Source organism: Rana temporaria, chromosome 2 (genome assembly GCF_905171775.1).
Source record: "Rana temporaria chromosome 2, aRanTem1.1, whole genome shotgun sequence".
NCBI classification, from domain to species: domain Eukaryota; kingdom Metazoa; phylum Chordata; class Amphibia; order Anura; family Ranidae; genus Rana; species Rana temporaria.
This window is the reverse complement of record NC_053490.1, coordinates 442,890,205-442,909,054: the sequence shown is the minus strand read 5'-3', so window position 1 is coordinate 442,909,054 and position 18,850 is coordinate 442,890,205. Positions and strand designations below refer to the sequence as shown.

Genomic DNA, 18,850 nt, shown 5'->3' with positions numbered 1-18,850 from the left:
ATAGAATTGCCTTCTTATAACAGAAGGTATTTACATATCCTCACTTCCAGCACAAAACTCACAAACCAAGATCTGAGACTGAAGCCTCGTACTCACGCACGGTTTTCTCGACCAGAAACAGCAAGAAAACTGCTGGCTGAGCTTTTTTGCCGAGTAAACTGTGCGTGTGTATGAGGCTTTGAGGTTTCTCGTCAAGAAAATTGCCTAGGATCTTGACGAGAAAAATAGAGAACCTGCTCTCTATTTTCTCGTTGTGATTCTTGGCAGTGTTTTCCTGTCGAGAAACCTGAGTGTGTGTATACTTACCTGCCTCCATGGAAACCTGCGAATGCTCAAAATGACTTTGACGCATGTGCGGTAGCGTCCAAGGCAGAGGTAGGGTGAAGCAAGATGGTGGCGGCGGCATCGAATGTGACGAGCGCATGCTCGTCGTAGTTGATGACGTCACCCCGTTTGTGTCATTCAAAAGAACGGCGGTTCTTTTGAATCGTATGTATGTACACTCGGCCGGCAAAAAAAATCTTGCCAAGAATCTCGTCAGGAAAAACTATGTTTTTTCCTGATGAGAATCCCGGCCGTATGTACAGGACTTGAGCTTCTTGTTTTTGGTTGTCTGCTGGAAGTGATTATGAATACCTTCTGTTTTAAGAAGGAAATGCTATATCTTAGTAGTTTAGAAGTTTCTTTTAGTTCCTCTTGTACAACCTCACCACCACCCTAATGCTTGTATGCTTACCTTTACCTGCAAACATTTGGAAAGTGGTCAGATAAGTCTGTATAAATAGAACTTAAAGCAGAGTTCCACCCAAAGGTGGAACTTCTGCTTTATGGACTCCTGACCCCCCCCCCCCCCCGACATGCAATCTAGTTTTGACAGATACCCAGCTCCCACTTCTGCTCGTGTCGCTGAACGGAAGTTCTCCTCTCCCCCTGCAATCTTCTGAGACACGTCACAGGTCTCAGAAGATTGCCTGGCCATTCAGAATGTGCAGTGTGACTCACGCATGCGCAGCCGCATAATAAACACAGAAATGGGTTTAACTCTGCTTTAAATTCATATGCCCCATCATTATCCACTTGCCGATAAATCACATACATGTTTGTGATTGACTTCAAGTGGTTATTGACTGGTCACAGCTGATCACATAGTAAAGAGCCTACGTCATTTAAGTTAAATGATAGTGGCACTAAACATCCTTATTCTCCAAAAAATATCCATACACAACCACTACTTGGATCTATTTTGCATTAAATGTTTACTGTCTGCATTTTTCTGCCTCTTTGTAATGTCCTCCATGAGCTCTTAAACCTTTCCTTATCCTTTTTACTTCCGTTTGTTTGTAATGAGCAGTGCTCGTTAACCGCTCTGCTCTATGCACACTACACATTTCAATATTCCTAGTCCCTAGTTCATCTTGGAAGTGACCAAGAGAGGGTGGCCTTTGTTCTACATACAGTGGGCCCATGAAGAATCCACCCTTTAGAAGAAAGTCAGATCACAGCAAAAAATTGAGATCTGGAAAAGACTTAGAGCAACAGAAGCTACTTTGAGTTAAGAATGCATACTGAATGAAAATGTTTCTAAAATCAGAGTTTGGTGTCACTATAAAGCTGTTTGTGCAGACCTCTATATGCCTGCACTTCATAATTGTCTTTCTTTTGTTTTAGGACAGTCACTTTAAATGTATAGCTGCGCTGGTTTTCAGCTTGTGATGCTTTTATTTTCAGTTCTACAGTACAATCATCCAGATGGCTGCATTACCTGTTTATGAGGACCCCTGAGTATATGTGCCTTGGCGCCTTCACAAGCCGTCCTCATTGCTTCAAGTGACGGTGTTCCCAACAAATCCGTGATCAAGTCCAACTGAAAATCAAACCAAGAGGACAAATAAGCACTGTACCAATATTTTTTACATATATATTCCAAATCCATTTTTGATCGCAGAACTGACAGAGAAAAAAAAAAATCACCAGGATACGAAATACAGAATTGTGCAAACATGGTATGCTACAGTATTTTAATTTATACATGTTTAAGGTTAGATCTGACCATGGGTGAGTCTATCATGTGTTTGGGTTTTCACAAAATACCAGAACTATTATACTTGCATCAGGTCTAAAGTTGCTCAGACGACTGTAAAACAGGAGTTTCCAACATGTGGCCCCCCGGAGCCCTCTGAAGTGGCCCACGACCCCCTGCTCTGGGATGGTGGGTTGACAAGCCCAGATTGTGGGTTGCCGATCCATCATCCTAGTGTAACAGCAATGGTGAACGGAGTGAACCACAACTGCAAGGATTTCAATGCGATTCTCTATGCGAAAACTCAGTATTAGGCCCCAGGCGTCACTCCTCGCAACAGGAGTTTGGGGGATCTATACATCATATCTGTGTCACATAAAAAAGGCGTTGAGCTACTAAGCATGGACGCATTACAACATGCGACCAGAGCTTAGCGTTTAAAATTATACTTCAAGGTCAATATCCCAATACACCACTGCATGCAGGTGACTATCAGTAAGGGACCCCAGGTGACACTCCTAGCAACAGGAGTTTGGGGGTTCTCTACATCATATCAACCTTAGCATGTAGGGATGTATTAGGCCACTAGGGGAGATGCCATTAAATAGCATCAACCCCTAGCATAGTAAAGATAGAGCGAACATGTTCAAACAATTAGGACAAGGCCTATGAGGATTTGTACTTATGTCGAGCTCATAGTAATTAGAAGTTGTAGTAACAACTCTTTCTTGCCTATGACAGGTACTTTAGTTGAGTAATAGTACTTGCGTATGAGAGGCAATATAGCTCAGGTAATTAGTAGCATACTTGAGGTGAATATTGTAGATATAATACTATTAGCATATGAGAGGCAGTATAGCTCAGGTAAATATAGTTGCAGACATGAGCTGTAATTGTAGATGTAGCAATGCATACATATGAGAGGCAATATAGCTCAGGAATTTATAATAGGATACGTGAACTAAATATTGCTGTAGTAATTTAGCGGTAGCTGTCCCTTTTAGGTACTCCTTTGCAACAAGCTGTAAGAAAAGGATTGAGAGACCGTTGGCGCACACACGTGCGCATGCGCACACTGTTAGAACACAACAGTCTGTCCAGAACTCCGGTGCGCATGCGCAAAGAATACACCAGCCGCCTCAGCGCGCTTCTGCGCATGCGCAACGGACGGCGTGCATGCGCAAACGGCATTCCTGACTCCTCCTAGTAGCTATTTAAATGAGGGCTCTAACGGCCAGGCGGTGCTGACTGGTCTTCAGCAAGTGCCCTGATTTCTTGACACCTGTTTATCTTACCGGATCTCCGTTGCTGACTTGGCTTTCCCTGACTTCTCCCTTGGACTCTGATATCTGCCTGATTACTTGGTTCCTGATCCCGGCTTCCTATTTGACTTCGCTCCTGCTGTTCCCTGGTTACCTCGCTGCCTGTCCGTTACCATACCCGGCTATCCTCTGACCTTGTTCCTGCTTATGATTTGGTACTCTGCTGCCCGTTTGTGCTCCGACCCGGCTAGTCCACTGACCTCCGCATCCCGGAAGTTCCTGCAAGCTGTTCGTCCTGACCTTGCGAGGGGGTTGGAGTTCCCCTTAATACCAACTGGTTCCTTCAACATCACTTGTGCTCTGTACCCGCTGGCCCCTCAGCGTCTGCAAGTCTTCACCTGCTTCCAGCCGCTCTACAAGCAACACTTACAGGCACTCGTGTTCCTCCTAGCCCTAACCGCCATCTGTCTCACCCTCAGAGGGCTTTGGGCTGGAGATACAAGAGGGGCTGACCTCATCATACCAGACTCCTACCATGTACGTGACACAAGCTTTAGCACAATAGTATCTCCCAGAAGATATGGTAATATCCACACGGTATTTGTAATACTACAATTGTAATAGATGAAACATTAGCATTAGATCTTCCTATAGAACTACAAGTGAAGGAATGACTACTTATACTTAGGTATCTCTATGCAGGAGATGGAATGTCCATGGTGCAAGGTGTTCAAGGCATGAAGGTAGTTCCCAGCAATGCTGTTGTTGTAGAGGAAGTCTTTAGCAGCTAAGTAGTAGTTTCCTGGAGCGGTGTTCCGGAAAAGGGAGAAAAGGCAGCTGCATGTGTAAGGTAGCTGAGCTGACAGGCTACAGCTGACAATAATAGAACAGGGGCTGTATCTCCATTGAATGCTTTTATAGGCAGAAGATCAGGTGAAACGCATCGCACTGATTTCAAACAGGGCGCCGTGTGCGGCGTACTTCCGCGTTCCACGCTGGAACGCAGGGCGGCGCCGTGCGATGACATCATCGCACGAGCTCCGTGCATTACGGCGCTGAAAGTGCCAGTCTATTAGCAAAGGGAACAGGCGCACGGAGCGCCTGTTACACCTACAGCATCAGTGTTGTGGATGGAGCCAGCAGTAGAGGAAGCAAGCAGCTGTGGAGGGAGCAGGAGCCGCATAAGCTGATGTTTCCTCTATGGCACTGGCTCCTGTTCCCTAGGCAGAGAGTGATACCAAATGCACTCCCCCTGGGACAGCAACATTTTCTACAACTGGCGATTCCAGATGCAGAAAGTGAAGGAAGGTCTGAAAAATCACAGTTTGTGCATCATAGAGTTTTGCCATACATGAGCAATACTTTTGCAATGGTTATCAGGCTGCTTTCACACTGATCCGTGGGTGCAGTGCACCTGCGGCTTTCCTGTAGGTTAGCTGCACTGATCCATAGACTTATATTATATCCTGTGGGTTTGGTGCGCTTTCTGAAAGCACACCAAAATGCCTGAATGCAGGCATTTTGGTGCAAACCCGCAAGATGTAATAGAAGTCTATGACTCAGTGCAGCTAACCCGCAGGAAAGCTTCAGGTGCACTGAGCTGCACCCACGGTGCGGGTAAACTTCAGAACATCAGTGTGAAAGCAGCCTTATAGGGGGCTCAGGACAGTAAGGGCTCATTTAAATTTGCAGTTTGGGGATGGTACAAGCCCATAGTTCATTGTGGCCTGCGACTGGTTACCAAATAACTTAAGTGGCCCTTGCTCTTCAAAAAGGTTGACGACCACTGACTTAAAATATTGCTGTACAAGTAACAAGAGGCAAGCAATCTTCAGGTTTAGATTCTAACAGAAAACCAGTTAATAATGGCAACATTCATCAAATATGGCATGTATAAAAACTAGCTTAAACTAAAAGTCAGCCCATAAGACTATAAAGAGGATGGTACTCTAGGTACAATTGGAGGCCCAAATTCTTTATTTTGTACTAAGGAGAATCAAGTTGCACAAACTCTTAATGGGCTTTGGAGAGTTGGGAGAGACAAGCCTGTGAATTTATCTTGCCAAAAATCCAATTTATTTCTTCTTTAGGTGGAGTTGCCCTTAAAAGCGTAAATGCAGTTACTTCATAAATCCTGCCCCTCAATGCTGTCCCCATCCTAGCCAATACATCATTTAAAACTTTTGATGCAGACACAATGCCTGTCATTCCATCCATGGGAAGTGGTGTCTACAGGCTTCAGAATCTCTTCATCCTACAATTACTACATCTCTTCCTCTACTATGAAACTTGCATATAAGCAGTGTGCTTTTCTTGGAAACACTGGCCATTCAAAGTGTTGGCACAGGTACAATGGTTACTGTAAGACATTTAAAAGTACAGGCAGAGGCGCAAACACCTGTAAACATTGTATGAACATGGGCACATGGGGCATTGTCTGCATCGAAGCTCTAGCATCCAATTCTACTTATGATGGAAACATCACTGTGGTGGTGCGCAAAACCGTGCAACTGCATTCAAAGTTTACCTTCTATAAGTAGCTGAATCATTGTGCCGCGTACAGACGCTCAGAATTCCTGACAAAAAATGTTCGATAGGAGCTTTTGGTCGGAAATTCCGACCGTCTGTAGGCCCCATCGGGCATTTTCTGTCGGAATTTCTGACAACAAAAATTTGAGAGCTGGTTCTCAAATTTTCCGACAACACAATCCTGTATCGTAAATTCCATACGTGTAGCCAATTCCACGCATGCTCTGAATCAAGTACGAGACGGAAGCTGGTAAAACTAGCGTTCGTAATGGAGGTAGCACATTTGTCACGCTGTAACGGACTGAAAAGCACGATCCTGAAAAGCCTGAATCGTCTCTCACCAAACTTCTACTAACAAGTACTGAACTTCCCTTTTCTAGTGCCGTCGTACGTGTTGGACGTCACCGGGTTCTTGACGTTCGGAATTTCCAACAACTTTGTGTGGCCGTGTGTATGCAAGGCAAGTTTGAGCCAACATCTGTCGGAAATGTATCCACGGTTTTGTTGTCGGAATGTCCGATCGTCTGTACACGGCATTACAGGTTCTAGAATACAAAACAATGAGGATGCCTGAGTTCTAGGCACATGTCCCTGCACGCCAAAGGCCTGAAATGCATCTAGTACTCAGTACAGTGTTCAGCCCTGCAGCTGTGTATTTTCAGGCTGCAGGCATTGGTACTTGATGCTGCGCACCTGTGCTTCCCGGGCACACTAAAATTCAGGACTGCACACACATTGTGTAGACCTGTGTAGAAGAGGACTAACAATGCTGGTTTTTCTTACTTCCAGGTAGAAGCACAGATTTGCTTATTTAAAACATTTTAAATAAACCTTACTGGTAATTTTACTGGAGATTCTGTGAAAAGAATTGAAAAGCACAGTTCCCCAAGGACTTAGGAAACAAAGGTTACTGCATAAATTAAGAAGGGCACAAATTGGTTGGGAAAGCTCCAGCCAAACCCCCGTCTACAAAAGTCCAGGTAGTCTTTAAAAAAAAAAAAAAAAAACCTTTAGGCTGTATGCGGACTTGGCTGCAGGTGTGTACAATGAGTCACAGTGCGCAGGAAAGAGTTAAAGTGATCAGTAGGCAAATATACCTGTCAGGCAAAGAAAAGGGTATAATTCAACCTTTATCAGTGGGGGTTTGTGCACCTGGTCCTCAGAGCTTGCCAAAGGATTGTTGTGAATGCTGCAGCTGAACGTGTAATCGGAACAAAAACTCCCCTGAGAACGATAATTGCTACAAAAACTGCTCAGTGCAATGTTGCTTTGGAAAAAAAAGGGCACCTGGGTATCATGTTCTTTTGAAGAACTTAGGGAAAATTAATAATGTTTGTCAAGTCGCACTACTCCTGCTTAGAAGAGTTTTTCTTACAGTTTGTCACTTGTTAGTTGCCATCTCTCAAGGTGTAGAATGAATCCATCATCAACGTGGGCCTGAAGCCAGGTCTATTAGTAGATGATTTGCTTTGATACCCATGTCAGTCTTGATCATTTAGATTAGCAGTGAACATTAAAATATTTTCATAAACTACACACAGGAATGTTATCATTGGGATTCTGGGGAAAAGCTCAGGCCATCCAGAAAATGCAAAGTAAAAAACTATTGACTTGTGTACTTTGTGTTTCTAATGGTGGGAGTTAAACAAATTAGTCACAGGAAATGAAGCACAGCTCAGACATCCTGCTTCAGTGGTTTACCAATATCATAGCAGTTGTTACAGTATTAACCACTTGCCCACCAGGTAAATTCTGGCACTTCTCTCCTTCATGTGAAAATCACAATTTTTTTGCTAGAAAATTTATCAGAACCCCCAAACATTATATATTTTTTTTTAGCAGACATCCTAGGGAATAAAATGGCAGTCATTGCAATACTTTTTGTCACACCGTATTTGCGCAGCGGTCTTACAAGCGCACTTTTTTTGGATAAAAATCACTTTTTTGAATTAAAAAATAAGACAACAATACATTTTGCCCAATTTTTTTATATATTGTGAAAGATAATGTTACGCCGAGTAAAATGATACCCAACATGTCACGCTTAAAAATTGCGCCCGCTCGTGGCATGGCGTCAAACTTTTACCCTTAAAAATCTCGATAGGCGACGTTTAAAAAATTCTACAGGTTGCATTTTTTGAGTTGCAGAGTAGGTCTAGGGCTAGAATTATTGCTCTCGCTCTAACGATCGCGGCGATACCTCACTTGTGTGGTTTGAATACCGTTTTCATATGCGGGCGCTACTCGCGTATGCGTTTACTTCTGCGCGCGAGCTCGTCGGGACGGGGCGCTTTAAAAAATTTTTTTTTGGTTTTCTTATTTATTTTTATTTAGTTTTATAATTTTTTACACTGAAAAAAATAAAATAAAAAAAATTGATCACTTTTATTCCTATTACAAGGAATGTAAACATCCCTTGTAATAGAAAAAAGCATGACAGGTCCTCTTAAATATGAGATCTGGGGTCAAAAAGACCTCAGATCTCATAATTAGACTTAAATGCAAAAAAAAAAATAAAAAAAAAAAATGTCATTTTTTCAAATGACAAAAAAAAAAATGTTTCTTTAAGAGGCTGGGCGGGACTGACGTTTTGACGTCACTTCCGCCCAGCAGAGCTATGAGGACGGGTGAAGGAGATTTCTCCTTCAGTCCCGTCCCCGCTCAGCTGCCGGACACATCGGATCCCCTCCGCCGCTACCGACGGCTCCGGTAAGCGGCGGAGAGCGCGGGAGAGCGGCGGGAGGGGGGGGGGCCCCTCTCCCGCCACCGATAACGGCGATCTCGCGGCGAATCCGCCGCGGAGACCGCCGTTATCGTGTACACCACCGCCCCCTGCAAAGATGAATATCTCGGTTGTGGCAGCAGCTGCTGCCGTTATCGAGATATTCAACTTTAAAAAGGAGGACGTCTTTTTGACATGGGGCGGTGGTCAAGAGGTTAAAGTGTACAAGTGTGCATCAATACATTTCTGACATGTCACAAAAAAAAAATGCTTTATAAAAGCTGTCTCTTTTTTCTTTAGTGATATTAAAGGCAATTTTTTTTTTAAATAACATGTCATACTTACCTGTTCTGTGCAGTGGTTTTGCACAGAAACGTCCGAATCTTTCTCCTCTCGGGGTTCCCCACCGATGCTCCTGCCTCCTCCCACCTGTCAAAAGCCCCTTAGAGCAAGCAAGGCTCACTCCCAAGCTGCTGCTCTGCATGTCCATTCGCACACTGCGAATGACAGCAGCGGGAGCCAATGACTCGGCTGCTGTATTAGCCAATGAGAAGGTAGAGTCTCCGAATAGCCCATGCTCTTGTGCACATCACTGGATTGCGATGGGGCTCAGGTAAGTATTAGGGGGGCTGCTGCACAGAGGTTCAACTTCAAAACCTTGAGTCTTTAGAACCACTTTCAGACTGCAATCCGTATATATACGTTCGGCTGATATCTTAAAGCGGGAGTTCACCCATTAATCTATTTTTTTAAACAATCCCCTTAGCTTCATGCTCGGTTTGTCTAGGGGAATCGGCTATTTGTTTTAAAATATGAGCAGTACTTACCGTTTTCGAGATGCATCTTCTCCGTCGGCTTCCGGGTATGGGTCTTCGGGAGTGGGCGTTCCTTCTTGATTGACAGTCTTCCGAGAGGCTTCTGACGGTCGCATCCATCGCGTCACTAGTAGCCGAAAGAAGCCGAAACATCGGTACGGCTCTATACTGCGCCTGCGCACCGACGTTCGGCTTCTTTCGGAAAATCGTGACGCGATGGATGCGACCGTCGGAAGCCTCTAGGAAGACTGTCAATCAAAATAAGAACGCCCAGTCCCGCAGCCCATACCCGGAAGCGACGGAGAGGATGCATCTCGTAAACCGTAAGTACAGCTCATATTTTAAAACAACTAGCCGATTCCCCTAGACAAAACGAGCATGAAGCTAAGGGGAAAAAGTATATTGTACGGGTGAACCTCCGCTTTAAGCCATAATCACGATAAATCACTTGCAAACCGAACATATATATACGGATTGCAGTCGGGAAGTGGTTCTAAAGACTCAAGTTTTTGAAGTTGAACCTCTGTGCAGCAGCCCCCCTAATTCTTACCTGAGCCCCATTGCAATCCAGTGATGTGCACAAGAGCATGGGCTATTCGGAGACTCCCGCTGCTGTCATTCACAGTGTGCGAATGGACATGCAGAGCAGCAGCTTGGGAGTTCTCCCTTCGATTTGTAGCAGGATTTAGGAATTTGGAGAAGGTTTTGGTTGGTTGACCGGATCTTACAAAAATGGCTAGATGAGCTGTATCCATATTGTCAGTGCTTTCGTCAATAGCTAATGAAAACGCCAGATAACTGCATGATTCTTCAGCCAGCTGTGTTGTAAGATTCCACGCTAGGTCCCTGAATCGGTCTTTGATAGTGTTTCTTGATAAGCTGACATTGTTTAAAGCTTGTCTCTGCTCAGGGCACACCTGTTCACATACCTTCAGCATACACTGCTTTACACTTTCTGAAAAGCACTTTGAAGCTCGCGCAATTTCTACAGCTACAAGAAAGCTGGCTTTCACTGCTGCGTCATTTTTTGCTGTCATTTTTGAAAAAATATTCTGTTGAGAATGCAGGCTGCCTTTTAATTCTTTGACCTTTTGTTGCTTTTCTTGGTGGCTAAGGCTAGCATATTTGGCTCCGTGTTTGGTCTCAAAGTGCCGGCGTAAATTGTATTCCTTCATCACTGCCACTGCCTCGTAGCAAATTAGACATACCGGCTTCTCTCCATTAAGCACAGACATGTATTCACTTTCCCATCTCTCTGCATCAACTTTTCTTTTCTTGGACATTTTGGGGTTGATTGTAGTTTATGGTCCCTATACCTCTGTAAAGTGACATGGAATTGGTCAGTATATCCAAAGTTTACTGCTCCACCTGCCATGGTATGTAACCATTGCAGTGCTGTAAAGGGCAGGTGCAGACCAGCATGGAGCCCACTCACACTTCTGTAGCAGGTGATGTAAATTTGAAAAAGAGGGTCACACATCACTGGTAACATCCACAAGAAACTTTATTGGAGACTGCTCAGATCGAACACCATGGTGTCCTCAATAAAGTTCTCTTGTGGACGATACCAGCAGTCTGCAACCCTCCATTTCAACTGGCATGGAATTATATTCTCATAATAATTATAAGCAGACATCCAGAGCACCCCACTCCCAATACAGCAGATGTCTAAAACCCTCCCACCATCAAAATTATGCTACGTACACAGTGCATGGGTCAGGATTGTGCTACGTACACAGTGCATGGGTCAGGATTGCGCTAAGTACACAGTGCATGGGTCAGGATTGCGCTACGTACACAGTGCATGGGTCAGGATTGCGCTAAGTACACAGTGCATGGGTCAGGATTGCGCTACGTACACAGTGCATGGGTCAGGATTGCGCTAAGTACACAGTGCATGGGTCAGGATTGTGCTACATACAGAGTGGAGGGGGTCAGGATTGCGCTACATACACAGTGCATGGGTCAGGATTGCGCTACATACAGAGTGGAGGGGGTCAGGATTGCGCTACGTACACAGTGCATGGGTCAGGATTGTGCTACGTACACAATACATGGGTCAGGATTGCGCTAAGTACACAGTGCATGGGTCAGGATTGCGCTACGTACACAGTGCATGGGTCAGGATTGCGCTAAGTACACAGTGCATGGGTCAGGATTGTACTACATACAGAGTGGAGTGGGTCAGGATTGCGCTACGTACACAGTGCATGGGTCAGGATTGTGCTACATACACAATGCATGGGTCAGGATTGCGCTAAGTACACAGTGCATGGGTCAGGATTGTGCTACGTACACAATGCATGGGTCAGGATTGCGCTAAGTACACAGTGCATGGGTCAGGATTGCACTACGTACACAGTGCATGGGTCAGGATTGCGCTAAGTACACAGTGCATGGGTCAGGATTGCGCTACGTACACAGTGCATGGGTCAGGATTGCGCTACGTACACAGTGCATGGGTCAGGATTGCGCCAAGTACACAGTGCATGGGTCAGGATTGCGCTATGTATACAGTGCATGGGTCAGGATTGCGCTACGTACACAGTGCATGGGTCAGGATTGCGCTACATACAGAGTGGAGGGGGTCAGGATTGCACTACGTACACAGTGCATGGGTCAGGATTGTGCTACATACACAATGCATGGGTCAGGATTGCGCTAAGTACACAGTGCATGGGTCAGGATTGTGCTACGTACACAATGCATGGGTCAGGATTGCGCTAAGTACACAGTGCATGGGTCAGGATTGCACTACGTACACAGTGCATGGGTCAGGATTGCGCTAAGTACACAGTGCATGGGTCAGGATTGTGCTACATACAGAGTGGAGGGGGTCAGGATTGCGCTACGTACGCAGTGCATGGGTCAGGATTGTGCTACATACACAATGCATGGATCAGGATTGCGCTAAGTACACAGTGCATGGGTCAGGATTGCGCTACGTACACAGTGCATGGGTCAGGATTGCGCTAAGTACACAGTGCATGGGTCAGGATTGCGCTATGTATACAGTGCATGGGTCAGGATTGCGCTACGTACACAGTGCATGGGTCAGGATTGCGCTACATACAGAGTGGAGGGGGTCAGGATTGCGCTACGTACACAGTGCATGGGTCAGGATTGCGCTACATACAGAGTGGAGGGGGGTCAGGATTGCGCTACGTACACAGTGCATGGGTCAGGATTGCGCTACGTACACAGTGCATGGGTCAGGATTGCGCTAAGTACACAGTGCAGCACACACTTAATTACCGTAAGTCAAGCCACAGGACGCAGCCCGCTGGATGGGGGAAAAAAATGACCAAAAGGCTGCCAGCAATCTCTGCCACTATGCACAGTCAGTGGCATGCAAAAAAGCTGGCATCGCTGGCTGGAGGGACTGGGGAGGCGGGGTGAAGGCGGAGACGGGGCGGTGGTGGAGGCGGAGACGGGACGGAGGAGGAGACCAGAGTGGCATCGTAAGCCGACATGGGTGGAGACAGAGCGGAGGAGGCGGAGACAGGGCGGAGACCAGAGTGGCAGCCTAAGCCCAGACGGGTGGAGACGTGGCGGTGGAGGCGGAGACAGAGCGGCACAGTAAGGGGAAGATGTTTATGCCTGTGCTCAGACTGACTGGCCGCGCATGCGCTAATTTGCCGTGCCGCTCACGGCACTGAGGGACTGGGACTGGGATCCCAAACTGCCAAAATTAGGTAGCGGACGGAGGCTGCTGTGCGGGCCACATTACGGATTCGGCCCGCGGGCCTTGTGTTTGCCACCCCTGCTCTAAAACATGCATTTGTCAGCCCCAAAGCCTTGCAGGACCCATCAAATCTCAACAACCTATGCCCTATCTCCTTTCTCCCCTTTTTATCCAAACTCCTTGAACCTCTGGTCTACAACCGACTGAGTGACCACCTTGCTGAGAATAGGCTTCTTGATCCCCTTCAGTATGGATTTCATTCTCAACACTCCACAGAAACTGCTCTCCTAAAACAAACAATCTACTAATGGCCAAAATCAATGGACACTATTCTGTACTCCTACTCCTGGACCTCTCTGCTGCCTTTGATACGGTTGACCACCCCCTCCTCAAAAAAAAACCTCCACTCCTTTGGTCTCAGTGACTGTACTCTTTGCTGGTTGTCTTTCTACTTATCCAACTACACCTTTAGGGTTACTTACAATTATACTTCCTCCTCTCTTTTCCTTTCTCTGTCGGGGTCCCCCAAGGTTCTGTTCTTGGACCTCTCCTATTTTCAATCTACACCTCCTCCCTGGGTCAGCCGATAGCCTCCCATGGCTTCCAATACCATCTCTACGTTAACGACACTCAAACCTATTTCTCCACCCCTCAGCTCACCCCTTCAGTCTCCTCACGTATAACTAATTTAATATCAGATACATCAGTCTGGATGTCACACCACTTCCTCAAACTTATTCTATCCAAAACTGATGTATGTGAACCCAGCCTTAGACAATCCCTGAAAACCCTCCTCTTCAGAGAAGCCAATTCTACCCACACCCAACAATGTTATTTTAATTTTCTCCATCTGATCATCCCCCACAGCTGGTATCTCTTGTTCCACTTGACCCTCATTTCTAGACTGTAAGCACTAACAAGCAGAGCCCTCTGATCCATCCTGTATTGAATTATATTGTAACTGCACTGTTTGCCCCCATATTGTAAAGCGCAGCACAAACTGTTGACGCTATATGAACCCTTTTATAATAATAATAATACCGCCTGCAGAGCCATTGCTTTCTCCCGTCAGGGCTGGGGGGGGCTTCGGGGCGGGGGAAGTCGCCCCTGCTGGTAGAACACAGTGACTATTGTTAGCGGCTATAACAGCTGCTGGCAGTAGTCCCATGTCAATTTTGGCAGGCTGGTTGTACCAAAGTTGATCAATCACCTTGGATACATTCAGCCTGCCCATACATGGTTGGAACAAGTCTATGGGGAGCTTTACTCCCAATCCTCACTACGAATGTTGTAAGTTTCCAGCAATGGAAGTCAGCCTTGTAGTTAAAATGGCGTTCATAGCTCCTGAGAAACTGGCACAACAAGGGAATCCCTCTGTACTTCTACAGCAGCTGTCAAATTTTAATTTAGCTTGTAGAAGCCTGCTATGATTTATGCTATATAACACAGACATGTCTTTATAAATTGTTATCTGACGATAGCTGTCTGCATGATTCCACCTCCAGCTGATCAGTCATCTCCGTGGTTCTAGTACACGTTGTTCCCAGGCTTTTTACCAGAGAATTCATTTGCCAATTCCTTCCTTTTTCTTAAATGTTTCTGAACTGACTAATAAGTTACAGATCAAAAGTACTCAAAAAAATTGTACAAATGCCAGCTGAAATCTTTGATCTGGTTTCAAAGCTTCCTTCCTATGTATCCAAACAAATGCAGAAGGAACAAATACTTCAGAGCCTTGATACTGGATATTAGGTGAAAGGAGATGTGCAGAGTAGGCAAAGGTTATGAGCAGGTTATGCAAATCTAATTTATTTCTGATTTGTCAGTTTGTGACATCCCGCTTAAGGCTAGGTTCACACTGAATTCAAAATCGCGTGATTTTACAGCGATTTTTCACGGCCGCAATTTTGCCATGATTCGCGGCCGCGATTTCAGGGAATGCCAGTCTATAGAGCTGAATTTTTATCGCAAATGAATCAAACTCGCATAGGACCCTTTTTTCCCGCAGCTTAGATTCGCACCACACTGATGTGAATGGCACTAATGGAAAACAATGTTATTTTAATGACTTGCGAATTTGAGCAATCGCAACGGCTCAAATTCGCAAAAGAATTTGCAGCATTGTGAACCCAGCCCTAAATTACCCACACTTCAGCAGAGTTTCTAAATCATGCCACCTCATGGAGCCCAGGTTCACACTGGGTACGATTTGCTTCGATTTGAGATGCGATTTCACACACATGCATACAAACCATGATTTAGCCCAGGTACATAGTGGAGCAGTTTGGCATGTGATTTGACACGTTAAATCGCATGCCAAATCAGCGGCTATTGCCCGCAATGGCACCATCTGAACCGGTGCAGCGCCTACTTTGCGGCGCCGGACTGATTCCCAAAATGAGTTCCTGTATAACTTTTGGTGACTTTGGGGGGGGGGGGGGGGGCATTTGTATTGATATCTGTGCAGGAAGCACACAGATGTCTGTCAAATTGCCCCTGAAGTCGGATAGCATTGCCGGGATATAATAAAGCTTGTTCAGCTGAAGTAGCACGATTTCTAACCCGCAGCAATGTGAACCTAGGCTCCATCTGAGACCAGTAACGCGTAAATTACAATGTACAGGTCAATTGTGGGCAGGTGACTGGTATATTGCGACCGACCCCACCGCGTTGTCTCTCAGATCAGTGCAGCAATATACAAAGCAATCAAAGAAAGCCATACCTCCGCCACTTTTTTTTCTCACCAGCTACAAATAACTTTATTGCCAATTGAACAGATACAACAGCACTTGTTTCAATTTGCTGTATACAGTATCTTCTTTAAGTGGCAATAATAATTTCTGGAGCTGAAGCAAAAAAATAAAAACATGATGAGGTATGTCTTTCTTTGATCGCAGTCTACTGGAGAATGATGGGCATTGACCCCTGCACTCTGCACTGCATACTTAATAATGACCTGTGAACTCTGAGAAAGGCCTAGTTTACATTTGCAGTTTAAGGCAGTAAGGACAAACCACCCCTCTAACCTCTTAAGAGGCAAAGGTAGTGGATGGGGTGTACATACTGTATGCTGCAGTGCTTTGCAATGCGGAGCGGAAAGAATTATTCTCATTTGCTGGACGGTACCACCCTGAAACCGGGTCACAACCAGGACCAATAAAGGTGGTTGTGGCTCGTTGGTGAGCCTTGATACTGTATATTAGGTAAAAGGAGATATGTAAAGTTAATGAGCAGATTTTGCAACTCTAACTTATTTCTGATTTGTCAGTTTGTGACAAATCAGGCAGTGAGGAGGTGATACAACACCTTCCCACCCCATGTGACGTGCCCTCTGAAGAGCGATCCAACATGGATTGTTCTACACAGGGCAACATATGTGTAAATTGACTTAATTCTGACCCCTGAGTTGCATATGTTAACTTCTGAATCCTGTTTTACTTACTAATCATTTGTTAACTCTGTGTTGCATCTGACTCTACTACTGATCTCTGAACTCCAAATTACTTACTGCTGACCCTTGTTCTGTGTGTTGCTTTCTAATGACATGTGAACTCTGCCTTACTTACTTGTGATCTGGCACTATGGACGAAAGAAAATGCCAAGTTTCTCATTTAGGATAAGTTTATATGTTTACAATAACATTCGTATAATGTTTTGTTTTAAGCTTTCTTCAAACCTTTCATATTATTTTTTTTGAATAGAACCTTGTTAGGTTAACCCCTAAACCTGGTCATCCTTGATCTCTTCCATGCTGTTCACGGTGATCTGCACCTCTCCAGGGTTGCATACCCTCGAGCTAACCTATTGAAGTGGAGGTTCACCCAAAAAAATCAATTTTTAACATTAGATTGGGCCTAATTACGGGAAGCAGAATCGGGTGTTTTGATTAAAATCAATGCAGTATTTACCTTTTTTGAGATAGATGTTCTCCCGCCGCTTCCGGGTATGGGCTGCGGGACTGGGTGTTCCTATTTGATTGACAGCCTTCCGACCGTCGCATACAGCGCGTCACCAGTTTCCGAAAGTAGCCGAACGTCGGTGCGCAGGCGCCGTATAGCGCCGCACCGACATTCGGCAACTCGTGACGGGCTGTATGCGACCGTCGGAAGGCTGTCAATCAAATAGAAACGCCCAGTCCCGAAGACCATACCCGGAAGCGGCGGGAGAACATCTATCTCAAAAAAGGTAAGTACTGCATTGATTTTAATCAAAACACCCGATTCTGCTTCCCGTAATTAGGCCCAATCTAATGTTAAATTTTTTTTCCGGGTGAACTCCCGCTTTAAGGCTAGACTGACAACCAGATCATATGGCAGCATCCATAATCGTATTTTTTCTTATCTGCGCTATCTTGTCTGGAAGTCTTTATAGCTCTCTTTGAAATCAGCGTGAATGTCTCCCAGTCTTGTTCTGATAGGCCAAGCTGTGTTGTAAGCACAGTAGGTTCTCTACAGTAAAACATTAACCACTTAAGACCCGGACCAAAATGCAGCTAAAGGACTTTGCCCCTTTTTGCGATTCGGCACTGCGTCGCTTTAACTGACAATTGCGTGGTCGTGCGACGTGGCTCCCAAACAAAATTGGCGTCCTTTTTTTCCCCACAAATAGAACTTTCTTTTGGTGGTATTTGATCACCTCTTTTTTACTACTAATGTCGGCGATCAGCGATTTTTTTTTTGTGACTGCGATATTATGGCGGACACTTCAGACAATTTTGACACATTTTTGGGACCATTGTCATTTTCACAGCAAAAAATGCATTTAAAATGCATTGTTTATTGTGAAAATGACAGTTGCAGTTTGGGAGTTAACCACAGGGGGCGCTGTTGGGGTTATGTGTTCCCTAAAGTGTGTTTTCAACTGTAGGGGGGTGTGGCTGTAGGAGTGACGTCATCGATTGTGTCCCCCTATAAAAGGGATGACACGATCGATGCAGCCGCCACAGTCAAACTCTGTTAGCTCCTAGCTTGATAAAGGTTTAGTTACGCTCTGAAATGTTGCTATGTAAAAACAGGATTCTGTGTTTCTGTGAGTCTGTGTTTTGTTTTTTACTGCCATACTTTAGCAATAAAGTGAAGGAGCTTTTAAAAAGGAAAACCCGTGGGACGATGTGCTAGGTTTTTGCATACTTTAACTGAAGCCTTCTTACACTTACTTTCATTGCAAATTAACTTCAAATGTGAAATAACCTGGATTTCACACACAAACGAGAAATTTATACCCAGAATGTCACATGATAAAGATGGGTAAATCGATATGAAGCATATACATGCAAAGATGTAGTAAAGTAGTAAGGTAATGTGTATAGTGTTTATCCCGCATGACCTTCAATGAGCTGAAATCAACAAAATGAGCCATTTACCTGTTGTATTGGACTTTGTGCCTGAAATAATATTCTTCGTCCAAGCAGCTCTGCAAAGATACATCCTACAGACCAGATGTCTATAGCATTAGTGTAATGACGGCTCCCCATTAGGATTTCAGGAGCCCGATAATACTGAGTGACAACTTCCTGAGTCATATGACGAGATTCATCAAGTTCTTCCACCCTTGCCAATCCAAAGTCACAAATCTGGTAAAACAGAAAAAAAAAAAAGGTTAGATTACCCATACTTTTGAATACAAAATAAATAAAAAAAAGGACAGTCAGCATTCCTATAAGCAGACACTTTATATATAGCATGTATGTATAGAGTTTTTCTAACCAGTTTCCCTTTTCTTTCTTCTTTTTTTTTAATAGATATTGCTGGGAAAGAAACCCAGTCAGGTTTTTATTGCCGTGTTCCTGTTGGGGGTGATTCTCATTTTCTATTAGCC

At 44.9% G+C, this 18,850-nt stretch overlaps 1 protein-coding gene across 2 annotated transcripts in view; it reads right to left on the bottom strand.

The window, feature by feature from the left end:
- Positions 1-18,850, bottom strand: part of NLK (nemo like kinase) — a 249,330-nt gene that overhangs the window by 35,090 nt on the left and 195,390 nt on the right. For both annotated transcript variants that reach the window (XR_005747103.1, XM_040338431.1), the window contains exons 6-7: positions 18,396-18,605; positions 1,763-1,864 (exon numbers count right to left, since the gene is read on the bottom strand). Coding sequence is in view for 1 of the 2 variants with exons in the window: in XM_040338431.1 (XP_040194365.1) it covers positions 1,763-1,864; positions 18,396-18,605 (312 nt within the window). In the remaining variant the exon portion in view is untranslated. The remainder of the gene's footprint in view (positions 1-1,762; positions 1,865-18,395; positions 18,606-18,850) is intronic.